This window comes from Dermacentor silvarum, chromosome 11 (assembly GCF_013339745.2).
Source record: "Dermacentor silvarum isolate Dsil-2018 chromosome 11, BIME_Dsil_1.4, whole genome shotgun sequence".
Classification (NCBI taxonomy): domain Eukaryota; kingdom Metazoa; phylum Arthropoda; class Arachnida; order Ixodida; family Ixodidae; genus Dermacentor; species Dermacentor silvarum.
In genome coordinates this window covers 19,448,953-19,476,108 of record NC_051164.1, presented here as the reverse complement: position 1 = coordinate 19,476,108, position 27,156 = coordinate 19,448,953, and the positions used below count along the sequence as shown (strand labels likewise).

At 46.9% G+C, this 27,156-nt stretch overlaps 1 protein-coding gene across 1 annotated transcript in view; it reads right to left on the bottom strand.

Annotated features, from left to right (window-relative positions):
* LOC119432447 (DNA-directed RNA polymerase I subunit RPA1-like) overlaps positions 1 to 27,156 on the bottom strand; it is a 112,819-nt gene that overhangs the window by 66,559 nt on the left and 19,104 nt on the right. The window contains 5 exon segments of the mRNA XM_037699610.2: positions 3,609 to 3,862; positions 8,189 to 8,408; positions 14,670 to 14,890; positions 20,101 to 20,244; positions 26,809 to 26,973. Coding sequence (XP_037555538.1) covers positions 3,609 to 3,862; positions 8,189 to 8,408; positions 14,670 to 14,890; positions 20,101 to 20,244; positions 26,809 to 26,973 — 1,004 coding nt within the window.

Genomic DNA, 27,156 nt, shown 5'->3' with positions numbered 1-27,156 from the left:
ATGCGCTGGATGGTACTGAATATAGCGCACTGTTTGAAGATGTCAGCAGTAAGGAAGATAACGACGAGGCTAGCAGCGATGGTGACATAGAATGAGCTCGGCATGTTCAAATTTAATAAATGCTGTTTTATTTTGCGAATGCTGTCCTCGCTTTTTCGTTCGGCCTACATTCGAGGTAAGTTTTTTTTTTTTTCGGACTTCGAACTTTTGGGGGGTCGGCTTAGAATCGGAGTCGGCCTAGATTCGAGTAAATACGGTAATACGAATTTCACGGGACCAAAAAAAAAAATGTCCGAATTAACCGAATGTCGAATTATCGAGGGTATCCAGCAAACAATAAGCAAAAATGCTTACTACGTCAACACGTCTTTATTTAGTGAATGAATGAGCAAATCCTGTTGCTATTTTGCACAAAAGCAGAGCGGCAGGTGGAATTCTCGTCATCTCGTGACTCATTGGCTCTTGCAGCGGCAATCGAGGCCTCGCGACTTCCTTTGCAGCACGGCTGCGGCACGCACCTTCATTTGCGACACGCTTTGCAGTACCACGCGCACATGCTGATTATGTTTTCGCCACTGAGCTGATCAGCCAACAGATCGTCCGTCCATCGTGATGTAGCCAGTGTTCTTCATCCTAGACAACTTTGCATCCGAGTCAAACCGAAACAACTGTTTGTCGCAACCACTGCGGAGAAAACTGCAGCCTCTATCAACGCGATTATAAACGGCGACATTGCGTTGCTTAAGGCACGTGGCCGACGTACGCACAGTCAGAACGAAGCTAACGTTCGCTGCAACAAGTGCAGACGAAATCGCGGTCGTTATCTATGCGATCATGCATGGCGACTACACAGTTTTTTTGGGACACGCAGCCGACACACGTACCGAGTGAAAACGAAACTACTGTTTGCCGCAACCGCTGCGGAAGAAACTGCGGCCGCTATCGGCGACTACGTAATTATGAAAGCCCACGGCCAACGCGGTGTTATGCGCCGCCGTAAACGCAAGTATAAAGGCTTTAAAGGCACAAATAGGCACGAAGCGTTTCGGCGTTGCTGTGATTCACATATGATTTCCGCTGATGACTATGGCGACGCTGACTCAGCCGACTCGTTTCGGTTGGGCGCTAGCACCACTTTTGCTCTTTTGCGTCGCACATATGCAGCACTCTTCACTCGCCAAGCTCCGAAAGTTGTCCAAATTAACCGACGTGCAGCCAAATACGTCCGAATTAACGAGAGTTTGATTGCATTGAATAATGCATACGCCAGCCGGGACCAGAGGACTAGTCCGAATTATCCGATTTTCCGACTTAACGAGGGTCGAATTAACAAGGTTTTACTGTAAATGTTGAATATCGAATAGTCAAATGCCAGACGCATGTACATTTGCAGCAGGAATACCGTATATACTCGAAAGATGAACACCAGTCACATAATAATTGCACCCCGAATTTGCTCTTGAAAATTTGGATTTCCTATTTTCCCCAGCATAATAATCACACCCCCAACTTTGGTCCTGTGCAGACCCATGACTGAACAGCTGCGCTGTAGTTTTTCGGAGAGATTAAACCTTTTACTCTTGCGCATTTGTGGCCATACGTAATAATTATATGTAATGCCGTTGTGGCATTAGGTTATACATAATGCAACAAGCATTTGGAGGCACACGAAGAGGTACGCAAAGTGTTTTTTTTTTTATTCTCAGCTGGGATCGTTTCCCTTAAGCTGCAGCAAGGTATACATCGGCCATTGAGGTGACACCTCGCAAGTGCACTTAATCTTAATGCGCGTCGCTGCCTTGGAAATGATAATGCCACCTGATAAATGCCAAGATCACGTAAACAAAATTCTATGGCTAACTCATCTAGGCTGCACATCCACGCTAATGGCAAACATGCCGTGACGGCACATCGGCAGGGGTGGTTGGTTTGATGACGGAGAAACTGACAGCAAAGCCATGATGAGATCACGACGGAAAGAGAGACCGCGATAACGCTCAACCTGTTCTTGACACGTGCTTGCCGCCAGTGCCAGCGCAAAGACACCTCGCTATGAGCAAAAAACACACAGCTGCTATCTGCAAGAGTATCTTCACTCTGATGTAATAGGGAAGCACAAGATGCGTGGCACAGAAGAGAGTCAAGGTGAAGAAGGGGCGGCCGGCATTTGGTCGGCATAGTGTGCATAGTCGGGCATAGTGTCCAATCCACGTGTGTTGCTTTTCTGTCTGTCTTTGGTTTCACGGCGTGCGATGGGCCATTGGTGGAGTTGTACACCTGCTGCGGGATGGAGATTTTATCTGCTCATCAAACGGAAATGCTGATCAGACCTAGATAAACTCTGACATGCCAATGAGCAGGATGGTCAAGGAAGGACACCATGCTTGTCAATTGCTGTGACGTGCTTATTAGCGCGAACAAGGCTAACGGAAAAAGGTGGGACAGGACAGAGCGATTTTGAGGCGTTCTGCATTTTAAACGCTACTGATGAAGCGTAAGCACACCATATTTGGCAACCACTGATGATGAAGTGTTGTGCCATGAGAAGAACCTTACCAATGCTTTGTAATGGCTCGTTATGGGTGCTTATCGGCTTCGTTGCACATTTGGTTTTCTCTTTGTTGCACATTCGTTAATGCATATGTCTGCGCATTTATTTGAGCATACGGTGGCCTCCTTCCATGACTATCTGAATAAAATTGGACAGTTGAAGTCTTTTAAAAAAAAAACTCGCGCTCTGTCCTGTCCCACCTCCTTTCTGTTAGCCTTGTTTGCGCTAGTAACTATGTCACAGCAATTGTATCAATGCCAACTAGCCCAACTCTCTTTGTTGATTACTCTGCTTGTCAAAACAACAGGTGTCAAAAAGCAGAGCTTCAGAGTTATGCTTGCGATAACGGCAGATGGCTGGAAGCAGCCGCGAAACCGACCTGTCGTGGAACCACGACGTGGATGAAGCGGCCTGACAGGTCTGGTGATTCCAATGTGAAGTGAAGTGCAATCAATAAAAACGCTGTTAGGGTCTGCACATAGTATACGTGTATTTTTACTGCAAAGGTAAGTTATCTAATGCATTTTTCAAATCATTACCATCGTACTTTCCAATTTTGATGCTTCAAAAAGGTTGCCATAAAATTTGCCCCGCATAATAAGTGCACCCCCAACTTTGTTTCGGTTTTTCGGGAAAATAAGCGCGTCTTACACGAGTATACCTATACAGTAATTATTTACATATAAATTAGGTACCACATCTGTACTGAACAACTATCGGGAACAAGAATCAGTTTGAAACGCAATATCACCAATCGTCATTAAAAAAACTGCTCAGGAAGCCTCTCGTATCTTAGAACCTGGTTGCAAACAAGCCTTCCAAGAATGAATGGCTGCTGTATGAAATGAACCTTTACAAAAAAGCTAAATAAACGTGGTATTAAACCAAACTCACACCACCATGCAATCTCTCTGCGAAATGTGAGCAAAAATCAGCTAGTGGTTTGAACGAAAACCGTTGTATACACCTCGCACTCCTATTCACGCAACTGTCGGTAAAAGGCCTCACAAAGCCTGAACTAGTGAATTTCTCCTCCACCGTAGTCCATTCTGCGTACCTGGTGAAGAAGCGCCCTTGCATGGTGAGGAGTGAGCCCCCAATGACGTGGTCCTGGATGAGGCCACTGAGCGGCGTGCCGTCCTTGGGCACCAAGTACTGCCGGTTGACGCTGGCCACCTCAGTGGCCTCCGCCTGAGCCAGGGGACTCTGTGGCAGGTGCGCATTCATCTCGTCTCCGTCAAAGTCGGCATTGTAGCACTTGCAGTTGGCATAGTGCAGCCGTAGGGTCCGCTCCCCGGGCAGCACGCGCGCCTGCAACCGAGATTCTATCAGCACAATCTCGTCCGCGATAAGCATTTGGAGGCACACGAAGAGGTACGCAAAGTAGTTTTTTTGAAATGCTCAGCCGGGGTCATTTATATGATTCCCTTAAGCTGCAGCAAGGTATACATCGGCCAAACTGGTTGTTGTATAATGATCGCTTGAGAGAGCACTCATTATCAATCAGAAATGGGAGAGGCTCGCATTTGCCGTATCACTGCGAGGTGTGCACATGTGAAGCTTTGCTGGTAAACACGTGCATATGCTACGAAAAAGTAGAGAAACCAAACGGTGGCACAGGAACTAGCAGAAGCTATGTAATACATAAGAAAATTTGGAGACCAGCATTCAGTACTTGGTATCAGCATTCTGTCATTCTCTCTTTATGAAAATGAGTTAGTTTTCTTGCTGATAGGAAGTGATTCACATTGGTAGTAAGGTCATGTAAACTCATTTGGAAAAGCATTGTGAAAAATAAAAACCACTTTCGAGTGTGCGCATGTCCATGTCTGTTCTTTGTCCGTGCCTTATTTTGGGCTGAAAACCATTTTATCTCCCCTCTGCTTTTTTTTCCCTGCAACCTGGTTATAACAGTTATCAGTTATAAGAATGGGATATTTTTGGCACTTGAATATTGGTATATAAGTGAGTTCAACTGTGCAGCTAACTGATGGACAACTTTCTGTGGCAACGAAGAGAAAGCTACAAGTGCAGAGCTCCTGCACGTGCACTACTGCTCAAAGCACTAGTAAAATATGCAAATTCTGCCTTTAGTTGTGGCTTTATTGCAGCGCAAATTTCGTTTTATAGAGTGGCTTCACGACAGTGCGACTTTTGCCTGATAGTGTGGCTTTACAGCAGTGTGCACCGCGATACTGTGAAGCCACACTATAAAGTGAAAGACCGTAGAGGCTTGGGCTAGTCGGTACATACTCGAAAGGGAAACAGCGTGAAAAAACACGACAAGAAGACAAGAAGGGAGACACACACCAGGGAGACACACACAGCTGGTGTGTGTCTCCCTTCTTGTCTTCTTTCGTGTTTTTTCACACTGTTTCCCTTTCGAGTATAAAGTGAAAGTTCACGCTGCCGTGAAGACACACCCTAAATGCAAAATTCGCGTAAAACTCGCCATTCCGCGTTTAAAACTCTCTTCCCCCCTATTTCATGGTCGCCATTTCACATTTTGGCTCCGTTAGTAATTCAGTATTTCGGGCAATTCCCGTCGAGTCTGAATAATCCGTCAACTTCTATATCGCCTTATATTGGTGTGCATACTGAGGCGTTTTTTTTTTCTTGAGCCCTCAACTGCACCCTTGCCTTCTAATCATGACCACCTTATAACCAAATGAATACATTATGGCAAGCTATATATAGCTAACAGTCACGACTTCAACGTGTGATGCCATCATAGCAATCTGTTTAAGCACACCTATTACAACTACAAAATCAAGATATCTACTGTTCACAAGCCCCAGACTAGACGTTTTTACACACCCCTGTAACTGCTCAGCTAGAAAACATGCTCAGCCTCAAACAAAGAAAACACACAAACTGGCACATGGACATACTGAAATCACGGTACAGACTGTACTGATTTGCTGTTAAGAGAGAGTTCATTCCTTAAGCACTTTCGTTTGACTAAGCTGCAATTATGTTCCTCCAGAGACAAGATACAACACATTACCAGTTGTTACAGCAGCCCTAAAATATTACACAAGCTGTGAAAACAAAATTCCCACTAATTTCCTTTGTTTCGAAACTGTTATTCTATTTTTTCACCTAACACAGATCAGAGCTGCATCTTAAAATGCTGCTACAAGTGCCTATTTCAAGAACAACCAGCGATGAATTACCGTATTTACTCGATTCTAACGCGTCCTCGATTGTAACGTGCACCCGTTTTCCATGACCAAAAGAGAGGGAAAAAAAAATCCTTTACAGTACCGTGCACCTCATGCTTTCATACAGAAATACAACTATCGCTCAAGATTTACTCCCAATACACTAAAGGTGCGATGAACAAAAAAGTCCCCATTTCGCCCGAAAGGCGAAGCATCGATTGCACCAGCAAATTAGCAGATATGAAGTAAGGATAGTAGTTTTATCAGCCCTATAAACTTGTAAACATTCGCTGTTTAATTAAATTGGTAGACTAATGCCTAAGCACACATGCTACAGTACATGGTCGAAGCTATGGGAGCTAGGCTCTAAGTGCGTAGGAGGCGGCCATATTGAAATGCCGATGGCGATATGGTAGCGCAAATTTAGGGTCATACTCGATTCTAACGTGCAGGCAATATTCAGACCCATTTTAACGGAAAAAAAGTGCGCGTTACATTCGAGTAAATACGGTACAGTACTTTTACAGTACTTACAGTACCACGCACCTCATGCTTTCATACAAAAATACAACCAACTTTCTCTCATTTGGAAAAACAAAGATTTAGGTACTCCCAATGAACTAAAGTTGCGATGAATAAAAAGAGTTGCAGTTTCGCCCGAAAGGTGAAGCATCGATTGCGATAGCAAATTAGTAGACCACTATACGAAGTAAGGATAGCAGTTTTATCGGCCGTATAAACTTGCAAACATTCGCTTACTAAATGAATTATCAAGCACAGTGTCACGCGCACACAAGCAAACATGAACACATCTCGCTCGTTGACCGTGGAAACTCATTGTCAAAACACTGGAGTGAGGAAGCGCGGCGAGCGAATTGACCTTCGTGCTGGTATGCCTCCCGCTTCAACGCGACCTATAAGCGGCGAAAAAACAGCGCGCGGCGGACCCTCCCCATCGCAGATCTCTTTCAACAGAGGGCCAAGGCGATCGTATTGCTGAAGCGGATCGTCACAGAATCCGTCCTGCTTCGGTGCTCTGAAACCCTTCCGCTTTGCTTTGCTGGCGAAAATCCTCTCCTTCTGTTTACGCCAGTCCCGCACGCAAGTTTTGGAATCTCCAAACGCGCGTGATGCCGCCCGATTTCCATCCGCCTCCGCACACATGATCACTTTCCTTTTAAATGCGGCATCATTATGAACTCGGCACTTCATGCTGACAGAGCAGGCGCAGAAAACGGGAAGACAGACGGTAGGTTAATGCCTAAGCACGTGTACTGCAACAGACGGAGGAAGCTACGGCAGCTAGGCTAGAGTGTAGCTAGGCTCGAAGCGCATGCGAGGCGGCCATTTTGAAATGCCGACGGCTATATGGTAATGCATATTTAGGGTCGTACTTGACTCTAACGCGCACGAAATTTTTGGACCTGCTTTATCAGAAAAAAAAGTGCACGTTAGATTCGAGTAAATACGGTATTTGATTGTAACGCGAGGTTTTTTCCATGATTTTCGTTGCTTGAACTCAACCCTCGCGTTACAGTCGAACAGCAAAAGTGACCATTTCAAGACAAATATACTAAATCCCGTGATTTTTAGCGTTATGTTGGCAGCTTGTAACATACAATCCATAGACAAGTCGCCCAAAGTCAGAACCTGTTCTTGGTTGGAATCGACGCTCTTTTCACTGTCCTTGTGACTGGTTACGATGCTGCAATACCCTAGGTCTTTTGCGATTCGACTCAATTCATTCGTGGCGTTATAGTGACGTAGCGCATTCGGTATCACGGCCACTTCTAGAGACGAGCAATTTTGATGACGGTATGGCACACCCGTTATCAGCCGGCAGTAGTGTGCTCATGTGCCAGCCTGCATCTACAGTGGAACCTTGCTCATACGATTCTGCGTAATATGTTTTTCGAGATGATACTTTTTTTTTTCCTTTCCCAATAATATGATTTGGTTGGATAATACGTTGGGTGATACAATTTTCGGATGGTTTCCCGTGAAGATCATATCAACAAAATTCCACTGTACTTAGGGCTTCTTTTATTTTTTTATCTCGGATGCTACCAGAGAGGTATGAGGCGTAAATTAGCGTCATATAATCGAGGTTTTTAATACATTATTTCTATGGAGGTTTTGCCGGGACCAAACCAATTCGTCGTAAAATGTGGGTTGTCACATGACCAGGGGACATATACTCGAACTTTCACTGCATTCATTCTGGAGCTTTACATGCTGAAACCATGATCTCATTATGAGGCACACCATAGTAGAGGGACTCTGAATTAATTCTGACCCCCCCCAGGGTTCTTTAACATGCACCTAAACCTAAGTGCATGAGCGTTTCTGAATTTTACCCCCATCAAAATGGGGCCACTGCAGCTGGGAATCGAACCTGTGACCTCAAGCTGCGCAGCACAGCGCATGCAGGGCCAGGCTGTCTCTGCATGGGCAACTAGAAGCAAGCACCGACCTTGTGCGCCATGATGCTGGGCTTGTGCAGTGTCGGCTGCCGGTTCAGGAGCAGCATGTCGCCAGACCGCAGGTGTCGATGCACGGTCTTGCAGCGGAGCAGCATGTGCTGGTGTGCCTCGGTTGGAGTCAGCAGCTGCTTGGCCACCGCCTCTCGCCGCGTACGGTTGGTTGGGTCCAGTCGCATCACGACGCCATCTTCTCGTTCCACCAGCAGCGCCCTGTTGATAATAATAATTTTTATTAGAAGACAACAGCAGCATGCAAAAACAGGCCTGCCAATTCCAAACAAGGGCTTGAGGTGCAGTACCCGGCAGCTGGAAACATGTGAACACAGTCAAAAAAATTGATATAATAACAGGTAAATATACAATACACTTCAAAAGTTTCCCTCTTCACAGCTTTGAGACCATTCATGAAGAACATCTCGACAGGCAAATTAAAAAGGAGCATAATATAATATTTTTAAAAATTTCTAATTATGGGGTTTTACGTGCCAAAACCACAATCTGATTATGAGGCACGCCGTAGTGGGAAGCTCCGGAATAATTTAGACCACCTGGGGTTCTTTAACGTGCACCTAAATCTAAGTACACGGGTGTTTCACATTTCGCCCCCATCGAAATGTGGCCGCAGTGGCCGGGATTCGATCCCGCAATGTCGTGCTTATCCCACCACCATAGCAACTAAGCAACCACGGCGGGTAATATAATATTCACGAATACGCTTCTCATACCTAGCGCACACACAAGCAACAACAAAACACTTATGTGGACAGAGCTCTCGGTGAGGCCTACGAGCAAGGCAGAACTCTTTTGTCCAGATGTACTTTAATACAATTGCTTCTTTAAACAATAATTCCAAATTAAGCATCTTCAGGTATTAAAATACAGTCTGGTCATGGTTCTTGTGCAGGCCATACATAACAGATTTGAAGAGGCTTTTTAGAAGAGAGTCACCAAGTATTGGAACAAAAATAAAAGCAAGAGATGCCAAACTACAGCACACTATACGCTTAGGAGTATGGTATCTGCCTCCATATTTGTGATGGATGCAGTCACTTGATGAAATACAAAAGACAAGCAATTTTTCAAATTTCAGAGCAAGCATGTTCCTTATGAGCGTTCTAGGAAATATCAGCATCAAAAAAATTAGTGATGGCATTCGGAAGAGTGAGGGGAGTAAACCTGGCATTGCTTTCTTTTTGTCCCCAAAGTTGCAAGCACCGTGGGTTACGATAAACTTAGAGTTTCCGACAAAAATCACTGCACACTGCAAGACGACCTGTCACTAGTGCGAACGGGAGCTACAAGTGTGGCAGTTTAGCAAGCATGGGAACAGTTGGTTGTACACCCTCGAGAAAAATGACCAGTGGCCATTTCTCGCCTGACTTTTGGAAAATTATTTATCCACGCACTGCATCTACTCTGTCTGAAAAAAACTTGCATGTTGAAAAAAATTTCTTGAATTTTGTCACCGATTCTTATACGAAAAGAGTTTTGGGCTAATCAGATTGCATGCACTCTGATTAATGTGACACGAAAGAACACTCAAATTGCTTTCAAAAGACGATGGTGGCTAGACATACATGCCCCACATTAATGTAATTCACTGGAGCTTAATGTTCAATGTAAAATCCGCTTATAACATATCGACATGTCAGCTTCCAATCCACATGACACAAGTACTAATTGTTACTGAAAAACTAATGCAGCGTTCCCTCTCATATTGCTCACAACTGTACATGGACATGCCCAAAACCTCATCCTTTGGACTCAAATGACTTCATGACTTTGCACACTGATCATTTTCCAACAAATTATTGCGTTAAAAATGTAATAATTGGCAACGATTAGTCATGTGCACGGGAACTTATTGCCTTTGTGTGTTTAAAAATATATGATTGCTTTGAAATTAAAAAGAGAAACTGATAAATAACATTATAAGAAAATATAAAGCCACAAAATCAAAGATTCCACAAATCCCCATATGCTATCCATCATTCCAGAGGTAACTGAACAATTTAAGTGCTACAGTTCCCATCGGTAATTTTAGTAGGAAACACTACAAATCGCACGAGTGGACAACTGGATCGGTTTTGACTGCCAGGGCACTTCATTGTTAAACTTCTTTTTGTGTAGAAACATTTACTAATTGGCCAGTAAGAGTATCTTTTCTCATGGTAAACGTATTGACTGGCATGGTAACACAGCAACAGGCACTGCGAAGTCCAAGAATAGAGGGCACTTACATAATAGATGCATTGCAAATACACCAAGCCCTGGTTTTCCTTGAAGCATCAAGTATATTTAACATACCGTATTTATTCGATTATAAGGCGAGGGTGCCAGTTGGAGGACCCAAGAAAAAAAACTTAAGTATACACACTAATATAAGGCGATATAGAGTAGCCGACGGATTCAGACTCGGCAGGGATTGCCCGAAATACTGAATTACTAGCACAGCCAACACAGAAAATTACCGCCACGAAATATTAGGGAAGGTAGCTCCAACACGTGGAGTCCGAGTTTTATGTGAATTTTTGCCTTTAGGTGTTGCTTCACGGCAGCACGCATATCTCGTAGTGTGGCTTCACGGCATTGCAGTGCACGCTGCCGAAAAGCCACACTATAAGGCGAAAGTCACGCTGCCGTGAAGCCACGCTAACAGCGAAATTTGCGCTGCCGTGAAGCCAAACCTAAAGGCAAAATTCGCGTATAAGGCGGGGGTTGACTTCGAGACTAAAGATTCTGGGAAAAAGCCTCGCCTTATATTCAAATAAATACAGTAGTTCAAATCGTAGAAGTAGAAAGGGATCACTTCTGGATCCTAACAAACTTGTTCGAGAGCGCCAACATCTTGTATGGGAAAATAAATTTGTGCCAAGAGGAAAAGGCCAGAACAATACCTTGATCTGGGCAAGTTATGTTGGTTCATCTTGCTGACAGTGTTCTAACACCACAAAGGACGAAGACAGCCAAAAACACATATGCCCATCCGGCACCTGTTTCAGTGCCCGTTCTATCATATGTGTTCTTTCCCACCTTTGTCCTTTGCACTGTTAGAACACTGTCAGAAAAGACCAGATCATGGTGAAATGTTAGAATACCAGCGAAAAAAAAAATGTTGTGCAGTAGCAGGTGAAAGTGTGCGAACTACAGTAGAATCCCAGTGATATGATCACACCTGATGCAGATTTTGGCATGACACAAATTCTTCAAAAGTATTGGCCCAACTCCATTAGCTTACAATGTGCACCACAGGTGACGGTGACGGTCATGACAGTGAAGAATTAGACTGTGGCACAACGGCGAGTCACAAAATGAAGTCTTTATTGGGCAAACCTGCGCCCACAAAAAGAACTTATGCATCTCAGGAAGAACGACAGCGATGAGCACATATGTCTATCGTCAAAATGTGATCTACGGGTCAGACGCATCAGCTACTTATACATGACTCGTTGAAGGTTCCAGAGTAATCGTTGGTGCTCACATAACTTCCAGAAATAACAACACTATTTGCGCCTCACATACAATCCGATTGCACAAGGTCGGGCAACAACACAGACAGATAGAACCAGCAATAACATTCGATAAACTTCCGATACACAAAGGCGCATCTTGTACGGTACACAGTATGCTAAATCTTTCCAATAAAGTGTGATTGGCACCTGCAATGCACTAATCTTTTCGCATTTACTTTTTTTGGCAGTGTTGGTTTCTGTATTTAACAGAAAGCCTATAGTCGTAATTCAAGCTCCTCGCAATGCCTTCACGTGATGTTGTGTATTATATACATATTGTTTGTCGGTCATATTATATGATGCCAGGATTATATGACATTTTTGCATGGTCCCGAGAAAGTCGTACCAATGGGGTTCCACTAAATTCATCACCATTATCAGCCTATATTAATGTCCACTGCAGGACGAAGGCCTCTCCCTGTGATCTCCAATTACCCCTGTCTTGCGCTAGCCGATTCCAACTTGCGCCTGCAAGTTTCCTAACTTCATCACCCCACCTAGTTTTCTGCCGTCCTCGACTGCGCTTCCCTTCTCTTGGTATCCATTCTGTAACTCGAATGGTCCACCGGTTATCCATCCTATGCATTACATGGCCTGCCCAGCTCTAATTCTTCCTCTTAATGTCAACTAGAATATCAGCTATCCCCGTTTGCTCTCTGATCTACACCGCTCTCTTCCCGTCTCTTAACGTTAAGCCTAAAATTTTTCATTCCATCGTTCTTTGTGCGGTCCTTAACTTGTTCTCGAGATTCTTTGTTAACCTCAAAGTTTCTGCCCCCTATGTGCCCCATATCTGGCCCACTATATTACATAGTGTTAATAGTGAGCAACTAATCTCAAAAAGACTCCGACGAGAAACGATAAACTAATTCAGACGGGGGTGCTACTCTCAGGAGATCACTGACGGAGATAGTTTCACTTTCACAAGATTTCGTGCGACATGCACCAGACACGTTGGCATCTATGGGTGACTGCAATCCTCACACTGTACCAAGACAGCACGCTCAGCATTGTGATACGAACGCGGTCGCTTGTAGACGCCGAAGCGTACGGCACTAGTCGCACGAAATCTCACAAGATGTTATGAAAATGAAAGTGACTGCTAGAGAATACCACTTCAAGTTGGTTATTCTTACAAAATTCAAAAAACATGTTAATGCCACAAAAAAAAAAGCTGCAATTTCCTGTATTACATTCACATCCACACACTAGCACTGTTGATGCCAGTTGCCAATTGAATTGTATTTTCTCACTAGCACATTTTGCCTGCTTTCGCATAGTTTTGTTTTTTAATAAGAGATTGAGTTGTCATGTGCTTGTCAATGCAATGTGATGCTTATTTGCTACGAAACAGTTCACTGGCAGCCAGCAGATTCTGTCTTAAGCATTATGCAAGTAAATACGGTAACGCAGTCGACTTCCGTTAATTCGACCCTGATGGGACCAACGAAATTGATTCGTTTATACGGCGGGTGGAATTAAACATGATGCATAAAAAAATGTAAACACAACACCGATTCATTTGGCAGTATTTGCCAGAGTTAAATACGCCCCTGAATCAAACTGGTGCCCATGTTCTATGTATTAAAAGTGAAAACTAATGTAGAAATTACATTAAAGCTCCTTGAAGTAGAAAGTTAGCGTGCACCCGATTTTTTAGCAAGAATAGGTGGTTTTCTGAAGTTAGCTTCACCGCGCTGTTCTTGAAGTCAGCTTCGCTGCAATACATCCCTGTCATACAGTCAAATGCTCTTGAAAAAAAAAAGGAAGGGGGGGGGGGGCGAGTGTTAGAATCGGGTAAAGTATAAACCGCATTCACGCGATCTTGCGCGCGACCGCGACAAGTGACGCAATGGAGATAGCTGTCGCGGTCGCTCGTCGCCTACAAATCGTACCGCATGCGAGCGATGACTTTGAGCGACGTCTCCCCGGTGTTGCCGGTATGAGGGCAGCAAATACTCGTCGAAACTGGCGTGACGCTTACTTTAATAATTTAAGTTGATGTGTTTTAGTGTAAAGAGCAGCATAAATATTTCTAAAGGTCTTGCACTACGTAATTAACCTTGCACGTATCAAAATCTAGTCGTTTGCTCGTTCCATGCGACAATCGGTAGTGCTTGACTGATGTATATCCAGTTCCGGCTTCGCGCTATTGGCTAGTCGCTCATAGCACTTCCGGGCGACAAGCGACGAATTCTAGATTTCTAGAACCGAGCGATTGATCGAAAAAACCAAGCGATCTGTTCACGTGACGGCCCGTTTCGTCGCTCGAAGCCGTCGCTCGAAGTCGTAGCGCACAAAATCGCGTGAATGCGGTTTGGGCTTAAATGTCGTAATCAGACATTGTGAGCTTCGATTACTGCTTGAAAATATTCCCAGGGCAGGCCGAAAATAGGCATTTTCGACAGGAGATGATGTGTGTTCAACACATTTCCTGTACCCTGAGCACTGCCAAAACGAATGCTGCCACTATTGCAGTCACCACTGCAGTCACCACTGCAGTTACCACTGCAGTCACCCCTGCAGTCACCCCTGCAGTCACCCCTGCAGTCACCCCTGCTGTCACCACTGCAGTCACCACTGCAGTCACCACTGCAGTCACCACTGGGATCACCACTGGGGTCGGGCCACGTGTGTGATGGCCAGCAAAGTTCGAATTATCCAGCAAAGACCAATTTTAGGATAGAAATAATGAAAGTTTGGGCCAATAGAAATGCATGAGCACTGTAACCCAAAAATCAAATTAACCGGAGTCGAATTAATGGCAGCCTACTGTAGTATTTCTTTTCTTCAAAGACCTCAAAACGTTCACTCTTGCATCAGTGCTCATACAGTGAGCACAACCAGCATGCTTTCTCATGGCAAGTGCATAGAAGTTCGCAAGAACCTTGGAGTGATAATAAACAAAAGTGCCACCACCTTTGAAATATGGCACAGAATCCAGTGACACCACGCTTACCCGGGGTAAATGTCCGGGCCATTGATGACCGCTCTTCGCAGCTCGGCTATGTTGCGATCAGTGACCGGCTCCGGGTATGACAGCTTGGTGGCAAACACCATAGGCACACCAATCTCCTCCACGTCAATGTACGGATCTGGTGAGATCACCGAGCGCGCCGCATAATTGACACGCTTGCCCATCATGTGCTTGCGAAAGAGTCCCTCTTTCTTCTCCAGGATCTGCAAGGAAGAACAGCACCAATGCTCATACCTCTCTAATCTCATAGAAGCGATCCATCACTGTCAGCCAAACATGTGGTGTGTTTCAATTCTCATCAGAGATAGCATCAGAGACAGTGGACAGCTTTGAGCGTAAGTAATGGAGCCTGTCTGGAACCATCTGGAAGAAGCCACGTCAACAAGCCACCTTGTGTCAACAAGAAGCTAAGAGAAGCGCATATCATAGCTGTATTTTAACACTTTGCGTTTGCGAACCTACAAAAAGCAATGTAGCTCACATTAACTGCGTAAGAAAATGTGATGTTTTCCTGGGATCAGATGACTTCCCATCAAGTTTTCAAGCCTTCTGATCAGCCGCCACCTTGTTTTGACAGCAAAGTAGTTGGCACTGTTTTTTACTTCACTGCTGTCTTCGCGAAGCTATTTTAATGTCTTCGTCAGAATTGGAACTAGACTTAAGAAAGCCGCTGTTCGCTTAGCTGTCTATTTAGCCATCTACAGCAAGTACTGGAATGCAGCCATACGAGAAGAGATTGGGGCGTAGCTCATGGTCAGGAAAAGCTCCAATCACAAAGTGTTCCACAGAGTTCCGCTTAGCTTTCTTGTTTCATCAAAACTACATAAATACCAAGGTTTCTGAATACAAGAGGAATGTCAATAGGGCTGACACGAGAGGACTCGCAATATAAGCATATACGCAGAGCACCCGGCTGTGCGACCATTATTGGCTTCAGATAAGCACGTACAACTGAACCTTGACAAAAAGAACATGAATAAAATTAATTATCGGACATCACTAAGTTAATCTAAAATGTTTCTCATGAATATCCGCAGGTAATGAATAAATGCTTATAACGAATACAGTCGAAACAGACGAAATCCCATGGAAACTTCATTCTCGCGACAATATATTTTCATATCCCCAGCGCACGACGATAGGATGCAATGCATTTCATATTTATCAACAACGAAATGTCAATGAACTGCAATCCCGCATCAACGAAATTCACAGGAATGTTACTCCGAATATTACCTACTCTCACAAAGCTATCAGACTCCAAAAAGTGCTCAAATGTCATTGCTTAACAGTTAAATTGCGTAAAGTACCACCCCATTACACTTGCGAGGGCACCGGCATTTTTGTTTAAAAAAACAACCAAGTGCTGGAAGCGATGGCATGCACCGGAAACACGTCATGGCCGCTATCATGTTCGTTTGTCACCCATTTCAAATGGCATGACCACATGTCTCTACTGAGCTTGTATAGCCAGCGCAGTGCATTATCTGCGACTCGGTGAGGAGAGTGCAGCAAAAACAAAGAAATCCTCGTTCCAGCAACGTGGACTTGTTTATGGCACTCGAGATGGCGGCCAAAGTGTGGGTTGCCACGCATCCAGCCACGACTGAGCGATTGTCTGAGAATACGTGTCTCTTGCTTCAAGAACAATGGTTTCGGTACCACCCAACAAGCATCGCATATGGATTTGGCATCGCCGGACGCATGAAGGGGCCGGATGAAGGGGGCGTATTCTCGGGCGATTGCTTTTGGGGAAATGAGATACAATCATTTCACACTTGGCACCAGACGCGTTGGCATCTAAGGCGGCACCGTGCGCTGGAGGAGCGTTGTTGCATGCATGGAATGCTGTTGCACCACGTCCAGTGCCAAGTTACGCAAAATCTTGAGGAAGCGATCGTATCTCCAAAAACATTCGACCAAGAATACCGCTCCAAGGCAGTGCCACCATTGTGACTGACGCATGGAGCGCACTTTGTGCTGTGTACAGTCGACGTCCGATTTCCCGGACCCTCAAGGGACCGCGAAAACGTCCGGAAAATCGGGCAGTCCGGAAAAACGAATGCACGTGAAAACGCACCTTTTTGGTAGGTATTTTTCGCTGACGGAGAGGGTCACGACCGGAGTACAAGATTCTCATTGCTATTCCGCCAATGCATCGTTTAGGTGGCTCTGAAAAGAGCCGTTTATAAAAAAAAAAAAAAGTACGACGTGGCCGGCGCTACCTCATAGGTCAGCACTTGGGCGCAAAGAAGTCGCTAATTTTCTTCTGCACGGTCCGCTTGCCCGCGATCATGTCTGCCTCAATTTCAGTCAACGTCATGTTGCCGCTGTACACCGATGACAGTGTCATCAGTGCTCGCGTCAACTCCGAGCTCGTTGGCTGTGTAGGAGCTGGCTCTTCGTTCTCGGTGTCGGAGTCGTCGGAATCCTCCGTAACTTGACGAATGATTTCGTCATCGGTCAACTCCGCACATAGCTCGAGGTCTTTGTCAGCGTCGGCGAAGCCCTCAAAGGTTATCCCGGCTGGAATCGACACGCCGGCAGCGCGCAGATCGTCGAAGGCAACGTCCGCGGATGGCAGTTCATCACACGCTGACCACTTGGGGCGAGACGGCCGTCTCGGCGTCGAGTGTGAAGCCCGCGTGGCGAAAACAGTTCCGCAGAGTCTCTTGCGTAATCGCCTTCCACGACTCCGTTAGAATGCCGACGGCAGACCTGAGGTCAACAGCGTAGCTTTTCCCGCTGTCGGAGCAGAGCACCATGCGGCTGAGCACGTGTGATTTGTAATGATGCTTCAAGTTACGAATCACGCCTTGGTCCATCGGCTGCAGGATTGCTGTGGTGTTCGGCGGCAGAAATTCAATCTGTACAGCCTTTAGGTCCTTGATGTGGCCATGCGCAGCGCAGTTATCCACAAACAGCAGAACTCTTCGATTTTGCTGCTCGAACCTTCTGTCCAGCTTCCGCACGTACGCTTCGAATAGCTGCTGCGTTACCCACGCCTTCTTATTAGCTTCATAGAGAACAGGCAGAGTTACTGCCCCCTTGAAACATCTTGGATGCTTCGACTTGCCTTTTACTAGCAACGGAAGCTTCTCGCTGCCTGACATGTTGCTGCCAACGAGGACAGTGAGCCGCTCCTTGCTGTGCTTGCCGCCGTGGCAGGGGTCACCAGCAAATGCAAGCGTTTTCTCTGGCAGCAGCTTGTAAAACAGTCCAGTTTCGTCGCAGTTGAAAATATCATTAGGTGGAAACTGCTGAAGCAAGGACTGCAGCTTTCCATCCCGATATTTGGCGACAACGGAATCGTCGACGGCGCCGCTTTCTCCGCACATCTTCTTGAACTTCAAGTCATTGCGGCTCTTGAAATTGCGAAGCCATCCATCGCTGCACTTGAAGTCCTTCACGTTCATCTGAAGTGCGAAAACCTCCGCCTTCTGCTTCAGGATGTCGCCTGACACCGGGATTTTCTTCGCGATCATAGCACTGAGCCACACGAGGAGCGCTTCCTCGAGCTGCGGGTAAACACCCTGACTCGCATTCTTCTTTCCAGCCCCGGTTGATTTGGCAGCCACTTCCAAGATCTTCGCCTTGTTTTTGATGAAGTCCGAAACAGTTTGCTTCGAAATTCCGAACTCCCTCCCCACCTCTGCCTGCGACCGACCGCTTTCGACTTGTTCAATGATGGCGGCTTTCTTCTCCATCGTGAGCCTACGAGGGGGCTTTGTGCGCTTCGAAGGCGCGGACGAAGACGAAGGAGCAGTCGGTGCCATCGCTGTAAACGGCGAATCCGCTCGACGAAAAGCGCAGCACGAAACAGCTAGGAACTCGGTGGATGCTGAAGGTCGGGAAACGCGATCACTGAAGATAGCGCACAGCAGCAAACGATCAACCGCAGACACGACCGCAGAGCTGGCAGAGCTGACAAAACAACACGTGAACGAACACGGTGAGGTTTGGCTTGGCTAAGCTACGGCTGGCAACGGATTGACACGAGCGGTTTCGAGGTTACGGCAGCCGCGGCGCGGTGCGGCGGTGCTGCTGGCCACACCTGCGATGCGAGTATGGTGGGTTCGAGGATATGAAAACAACCAAAATGGCGGCGTCGGTGGTGACTTTGGGTCGGCGGTTAACAGTAAAAAGTCCGGGAAATCGGATGGCGAAGGCTATAAGCGTCCGGAATTTCGGACTTTTTAATACATTGACTCTATGGGGGAACTTGACGGTGCCACAGATGAGTCCAGGAAATCAGGCATGTCCGGAATTTCGGGCGTCCGGGAAATCGGACGTCGACTGTATTTCTATAGCAATGTAGTTCTATACAGTCAAACCTCGATATAACGAAGTTGTACTTGCAGCGAAAAACTTCGTTATATCGAGAATTTCGTTATATCGAGGTTTTGTTAATTCAATAGAACTAAGATGGGGAAATAAAAATAGTTCGTTACATTGCGAATTTCGTTAAATTGAGGTTCATTATATCGAGGTTTGGCTGTAGTCTCGAGCAAGGCTTGCCAGAATAGGGTAACGGAATTTTGACATTAAAGTTTCATTTTGCAACGCATTCAATGTCTGTGCTGTCTTATTTTGCAACAATGAATATTCTCGCGAAAGTGAATTTTTTTGCTCGCCCCCTCCCCAATTTCGTTATTGCAGGGTTAACTGTATAGGATATCAAAAGGGTAATTTAATGCCAGATGTGGCTTCATTATAACAAGGCTAGACGGTTTCAACATGGCAGAATGTGCGCATTTAAATTTATTCAGGAGCATATCTACAGATGGCCCATGGAGGAATGTCAATAGGAGTGCTCTCCCTTTGACATTGGAGATGTCAAAGGGAGAGCACTGGTGAGAGATGTCAGAGATGTCAAACTGGTGATGCTATCACAGATGTTATCTCCTGCTAATGAAGCTGACCTCTTCTGAAGGTCTCTTTTGAAAATGTTTTCAATGTCTATGAGGAAATTGTAGCAGGTGTTTGTAGACCCGGTGACAAGTGCAGACATGCAAGCAGTTGCGTGAATGGCAATGGTGATGACGAGAAGCTGTGAGCGTCACATGACGTGTGCGTCCAAATGTGCCACAAGCAGGAATCGATTGCTTCTACAGAAGTGGTTGGGGTGAGCCACGACAAGACAGTCAAAGGCAACACAGTTGCCCCTCATCACAACCTTCACTTTCAGCATAGCACGAGAGTACATCGAGATTGATTGGATCGAGACATAAAGGTACAAAGTGCCAATGTAACGATAAAAACCGCGCGATTTAGAATATTTGTTTTAAAATGGTTACTTTTGCCGTTATTCGAATGTAACGCGAGAGTTGAGTTCCAGCAACAAAGATCATGAATAAATCTCGCATTACAATTGAGCAAATACAGTAAGTAGGGCATGTGCCATTGTTCTGACCTGCTTGATGCCCGGCGTGCCCTTGTTGATGTTGAGCCGATCGAGCTCGCTGTCCACCACAACATTGACAGCCACTTGAAGCGCATTCCAGGCAAAGTGCATCTTTGCGTCCAGGTCCTTGCCCATCACCTTGCTCACCAGTTGCTGCATGAAATCAAATCAAACCCTCGACTCTTTTTTTCATGCTATGAAATGCCTACACAATTACTGGACTGTTGGCCAAAGGATGAACCAAACAAATATTTACAAGCAAGTGAAGGCACCCAAACGAACAATACACAACAAATTCATTACTACTAAAGCACAGAGAGTAAACTACAGTCTACGCTCGTTACAACGGATCCGGGAACAACAGACTTCCGGTTACAACGGACCATATCCCTAGGTTTGTTTGGTCACCACGCATTTTAAATGGCATCCACTCCGCTCACAACGGACCCTGCTATAGCGGACTATCGGCTAGAACGGACTAAATTTAGGGCGAAAATTGTTTGGACTGAGCTTATATGGCAGAGTTACGCGGGGCCGACACCCAATATGCGTTTTTTTTTTCTACTTAGCCGGGAAACAATAGTATGTCTGGCAACGTTGTCGGCATCTAACGGGTCGCTGGCGCGGCCGAGCCAATCCAGTGAAGTGGCTCGCTGCGTCCATTTTCTTCTTTGTGTTCGTGCGGCGGCTGCGCTTGTGTGGAATGGCTGGACGCAAGAGGAAGCAGATTTCACTGTCAGAAAAACTAAGTATAATTAACGGTGTAGCTAATGGCGAAAAACAGGCGGACATCGCCAGAAGAATGGGCCTGTCTAAGCAGACAGTTAACTCTATCTGGAAAAACAAGGAAATCGCCGAAAAAAGCGACTCCGGCGAGATCCAGGAAAAGCGTTTTCGAATGCGCAAAGCGGCGCACCCGGACGTCGAGTCTGCTCTCCTCATGTGGCTACGGGACGCGCGTGCTCGTGGGATTCCAGTGAACGGACTTTTGCTCAGGAGCAGAGCTGAGCAACTCGCTGTGATTTTGGGACATGGCGACGTCACCTTCAGCGAGGGCTGGCTTAGCCGGTTTAAGGCACGGCATGGTGTTGTGTTCAGTGCCATGTGTGGAGAGCGCGATAGCGTCAATGAGAGCGTTGTCTCCGACTGGCAGACAAATCGGCTGCCTGCACTTCTCGCGAAATATGAAGACCGAAACATCTTTAATGCGGACGAGAGTGGACTTGTGTACAAAGCCAGGCCGAGCAAGACATACACTTTCTCCGGCGAAAAGTGTCACGGTGGGAAGTGCTCCAAAGAGCGCTTATCTGTCCTTTTTTGCTGCAATATGGACGGCTCAGAAAAGGTGAGACTTCTGCTGATTGGAAAGTCAAAACGACCTCGTGCCTTGCGTCACATGCAAAGTCTCTCGATCGACTGGGAGGCTAACAAAAAAGCATGGATGACGAAGGATTTGTTTAACGCTTGGCTGCTCAAGTTTGATAGGGGGATGGCAAAACAGAAAAGGAAAGTACTTCTCTTCCTTGATAACTGTTCATCACACATGCAACCCCCGTCACTTGAGGCAACGGAACTGGCGTACTTTCCGCCTAATGCGACGTCGGCACTGCAACCAATCGACCAAGGTGTGGTCCATTCCGTTAAGGTTGCGTACCGGACCCGCCTTACAGAGCGCCTGCTTTTTGACATGCAGAGGAAGCGGGAAACCAAAATTGACGTGAAGTTTCCTGTGGAAGTTCTTCCAGCAGTTTGGGCACAGCTAAAAAGCGATGTCATTCGCAACTGCTTCAGGCAGGCAGGCTTTTGCCGAGCGAATGACGCACCCAGCACTGCACCACAAGATCCATGTGTGCCAAGTGTGTGGCCCCAAATTCAAGAAGCTTTCGGGGCCGAAGACTTCGCCGACTTCGTCAGTTTTGATGACGGCATCGTCGACAGCGAACAACTGACGGACGACGAGATCGCAGCACTTGTAAAGAACTCTTCTGACCCGCTATTAGAAGACGACAGTAGCGAAGAGACTGAAGCACCTGTTAAGCTTTCTTCGTCCCAGGCCATGGATTACATTGAGGCCCTGAAAGGATATTTCCTGCAGCAGCAAGGTGACTGCTCCGCGGAAGTTCTGCAGCTCACAGAAATGCAACACAAGGTGACCGCGTCTTCTCTGGCAGGAGCTAAGCAGGCCCTCATCACTCAGTATATTTTGTGAAATAAAAAGTCATGTTCCATGAAGTTTCTTTCCTCGCATGCACCTTTCCCGTTCAATGAAAAAGGTAAGAATTGCCTCAAGCGGGGGGGGTGGTACCAGACCCTTGTGTACAAACTGAAGCTTGCGTGCGGCGTCAAACTGGTCTAATTTTATTGCGATAGCAATTATATGGACACTCCAAAGCAGATTTCTGCCGTCGGCGTCGCCGTCGCCGTTGCCGTTGCCGTCGCCGTTGCCGTTGCCGTCGCCGTGAGGTTCCGTATGACGTCAATGGAGATGAAATCGTCGCCGCGCGCCGCCGAACGCTGTATGTGCGAGTGAAAGGGCGCGAGGGACGCGCGCTTTCACGGGGAGTGAACGCACGGCGGAGAACAAACGCGCGTTCTGTGCCGTGCTCCCTTAAGGGCTGCAGAAGTAGGCGTCTCTTTCCTCCTTTACAATCACCATATATGTAGAGCAAACGCGCCTTCTTCTGACGCACGAAAAGCCGTGGGGGGGGGGGCAGGGAGGCGACGTTTAGCTGCGGCACCAAGTGCCTATTTATATCAGAGGCTCCGGCAACAGTCACCAACGCCGCACGCATTTTGTGCGAACGCGGGCAAAACGCCGACGGCGTCGACAACAGTGTTGTGTGTTGCCAGTGCTGCTGCATGTCCAAGTTTGTACAGTGGATAAAACTACTATCCTTACTTTGTATAGCTCTCTACTAAGTTGCTATCGCAATTGATGCTTCGCCTTTCGGGTGAAACTGCGACAAATTTTTTTTGATTCATGGCCGTAATTCGTCAGATTATGTTGTATCGGCGGTTCCACGGGCAAGAATGCGATTTTAAAAGCATATTACGTTCCGGTAACATTTTTATGTCGCACGATCGCCTCCTCCTCCCCCCCCCCCTGCATACTTCGGATACAGCATACTTCGGATACAGCAGACGTTTTTCGCCGGATTATGAGCGTCCGTTATAACGGGCGTAGACTGTATGTGCCACATAGTTTGTGGCACATACTATGTGCCACACCTATGTGCCACAATCCCCACAACTTAAAACCTGTGGGGATTTAGGGAGGCACCGGCGCCATTGCGCGGGCTTCACCTGTTCTGCCGTCCCTCGCCTTTCCCTGTCCGCTCCCAACCGGTTCTAGCGGTGGCGCTCCACTCGTGGTGGTTTGCAGTGAGGGCGGGGCGCTGACGTCACTGCACGGTCGCGTGTCGGCTGCTAGTTACTGACCGTCGCTCTGCGATCTCCGGGACCAGCGCAGGGTACGTACATGCTTTCCTCTCATCCGCCGACACCTTTGTGACAAGGACTTGAGCTCGCGCACAGTGCCTTTGCCCGTGCGAGGAGCGCGTACTTTGTGCTGATCCTTTCCTGACACTAAGCCGACGAGCGGTGCCTAGTGCTCGCGCGAGGTCGTACCACGCCGAGCCGCACTTGCCGAAAGCCAAAGCCGAAGGAGATTGCCCGAGCTCTCGCGAGTTGAACCATTGGTTATCGCCAGAGCAAGTAGCATAGCCGCCGGGACTTTTCCCTAGCGGCATATCCCAGCTTGAGCCTGTGCTCTCACAGCGACATGCTATAGACGCCCGATTCTGTATTTTCGTCCTTGGTGCCCACTTTTTCCCCGCCGCGCGGGCATTTGTGCGGTAATGGTGCCGACGGATTCAATAAACGGTTGCCGTTAAATCAGGGCATTACTGCGTTTTTGCGTGCGTCGCTCAGTAGCCCCTGGCGGCCTGAACTCACGCGCAGCGTTGCTGGAGGCGACGGCTAACGTGGCCCTGTGGCTCGCTAAGCTCGAACCCGTGGTGATCGGTCTCCTGTGAGACACGAACGAACAGACCGACCCCCTATATTTCGGAAAATTTGAAAAGCTGGTGTCAAAGAGGTTCATTGAAGCGTAGCACATATCGTATTTGCACGGATACAAGTTGGTTTTTTTCTCTTTCTTTCTTTTTTTCCTTTTTTTCTTTATTTGCAGCCTCTGAATGCGCTTTGTGCTATACAGTAGAACCTTGTTGACACGAACTTCCTTTGTACAATTTCCAGTTGCCACTGTTCACGATCAAGACGACAGAATATACAGTTATGCTTTTTTTTTTACTGGTTAATACGCTCATGGAAAACCTGACCTTTGGCCCCAACATTCAGTACATCGCCAACTGCGATCGTATGATACATATTCCGGTGGCTAAATCCCATGTGAACAAGAAAAAGCATGCGCGCAATGGTAAACAGTAGTTGTCTGCCACATCAGCTTCCCCACAATACTTGCTCGCCCATGTCTAGTGAAAACGCCAGCGCACACTCAGTTTCCTTTTCTGGTATTAGCGAAAATCCTTGCAGGTCATCGCATGTCACATTCACAGCCATCACCGCGAGCCCCATTGCGATAAGCATGTTCACCTATCGTTTCACACCGCGTGTGATGCAGGGCCATTGGAAGCTTACTGCACGCTTTTAATAGGCGATAACCCAAATACGCTGCCATTTCCTGCTGCAGGTGGTGCAAACCGAGCGTCATGTTTCACTCTGATGGTATCGCATTGTGGCATCACCTATCAGCTCCATTTTGGTTTGGTTTCCCATCGCCTTCTTAAAACAGCATACAACAAAAAAACGACAAAACACATCACGGGTCACTCAAGCCCCGTCGGCACGCAGGTGCACAATTCTCACTTAGTGGGCATGTCGAAACTTCTTGGCCAAATGCCCCGCCCAAGGAAGCTGCTGGCAGAGGCCCAATATTAGGAGCCCGAACGAAATATTGTCAGAGCCGCAAGAACGACAATGTGCGTCTCGTGCTGCTCGGGACACGCTTCGGCGTCTTGTGCTGCAATGATCTCGCAACGCTTCACTTCACAAAGAAGGCAACAACAGTTGAGTCTGCCAATTTTTTTTAGTGACTTCGGAACATACATTCTCCCGGTTCGTATGTCCTTTCTCACTTTTTTTTTCTTTTTCAGAAACGTACGAATGAGGTTCTACTGTACTCAAGTTCGTGACACGAATATAACAGCTTTTTTCTTTCTTACTCGCACCCTCAACAATACGATCAGCCCTATTGTGCAGGCATGTCAAGCAAGCAATCTTCATGGTTGCACGGTGGGTCACCACACAATCCGGAAAGGCTTTGCCTCCGTGCTGATCGTGCTGCGGGCAATTCTGGAGTGCTGTCTGTCCAATAACCTTAGCAGCTGTCACGGAAGACGACGCCATTATCGCCCACAGTGACAAGGACGTCACCACTTTTGCAGCAGCAGTTTGCAGAAACGATAAATAAAGCCCTGCAGGCATCCACTTTTATTTATTCATTCAAAATACCTTACAGGGCCATTTAGGGGCATTGAGTAAGGGGGGCCACAGGAATTACAAGAAGAAAAAAAATACTAAAACAAATATTACAAAAGGCAACATTAGTGATGTGTCACTTATTTTTTTAACAGCATCCCTTCGCCTTATAATCTTAATATATAATCGTAATTACAGTCGAATCTCGATAATTCGAACTCGAAGGGGCCCGGAAATTTGTTCGAATTAAAAGAAGTTCAAATTAAAGAAAGGACGTCTTTTTGAAGTATTCAAGCACCATAGCACGATGCACGAACAGTGTGAGTCATAATGCGGCGCACAACCGCTCACGCCGGCCATCGCTTGGTTCCCGATAACGGCAGCAAACGAGCGGACGGCGCCAGATGGTGATGGGCGGGCGCGCGTGGAGACTGTCGGAGGTGAGGGAGGAGGGCGGCAGGGAAGCGGATTTGGCCTCGGCAACTCCGAGGGAAGCGATTTGGCCTCGCCACTGGTACAGCCGGCCGGCGCAGATTAGCCCGCTCCCTGAAGTTTCGTTTTCTGCCGTTGTCGGGAAGCGAGCGTTTGCCGGTGTGGGCAGTTTCGTTGGCCGGACTGGGCCTCCGCCGCTGCATTAAGGGGTCTCTCCTAAGCTTTTGCTCTATGGCGGTGTCGGAGCAATGCCGGTCGGAGGCGCCGCCGCGTTATTTGGTGCACTGCTGAAAGCATTGTCGGTCCACGGTATGCTCGAATTAACTGTTGCAAATGCTTTTGCGTTCGAATTACCGAGCGTTTTCGCTTATTGAAATACACATAACTTTGACAGGACCACAGCGTCAGTTCGAATTAACCGGCAGTTCGAATTAACGAGGTTTGACTGTACAATACTTAGTGTCACATTCCTGGTCACCCAAGTTGGTTCAATGGATGGTTCTGAACCCAGTTCGCTCAGCACACCAGCATGCTATTCTACCCATTAGACAATGAACGACTCAGTGACCCAAGTTGGCAGGAAAATGGTTAGGCACCATAGAAAAGACACACAAACATACCAGAAAATGTATTAAGTATATTAAGAATGCTCAATTGCATTAAAAGCTACAAGACTGACACGCTATCACCATTGGCACTGAAAGTGGTTGTAATCTGCACAGATAAAATCCCCTGTGTGTTGCAATTGAGGGTAAGTTAGAGTTGAGTAAATATGGTATTTCCCACCTCGAGCCGCTCGGTCTCCATCTGGTCCTCTGGCCGCTCAGACTGGTCCGAGCCCCTGCGCCCGAGCAGCTTGAGCACCGCTCTCAGGGTGTCACAACACTGCAGCACCCGTGAGAGGCTCACCGTCTGCGCATTCTCGTACTTGCGGCCATTCATGAAGTTCATCTGCAGCACGAGAAGTGAACAGACACTTTAAAAACGGGGGCATACAGAGTCAGATTCTGTACCTGACAGATCACCAAAAAACTGCCGTCGTCTATGGAGAGTCATGATATTTGGATAGGGTAACGACAAACCTTGTCGCCTTGCTATCACGGTCCATTGGCAGCGGAGAGCAAAAGTTGGCTA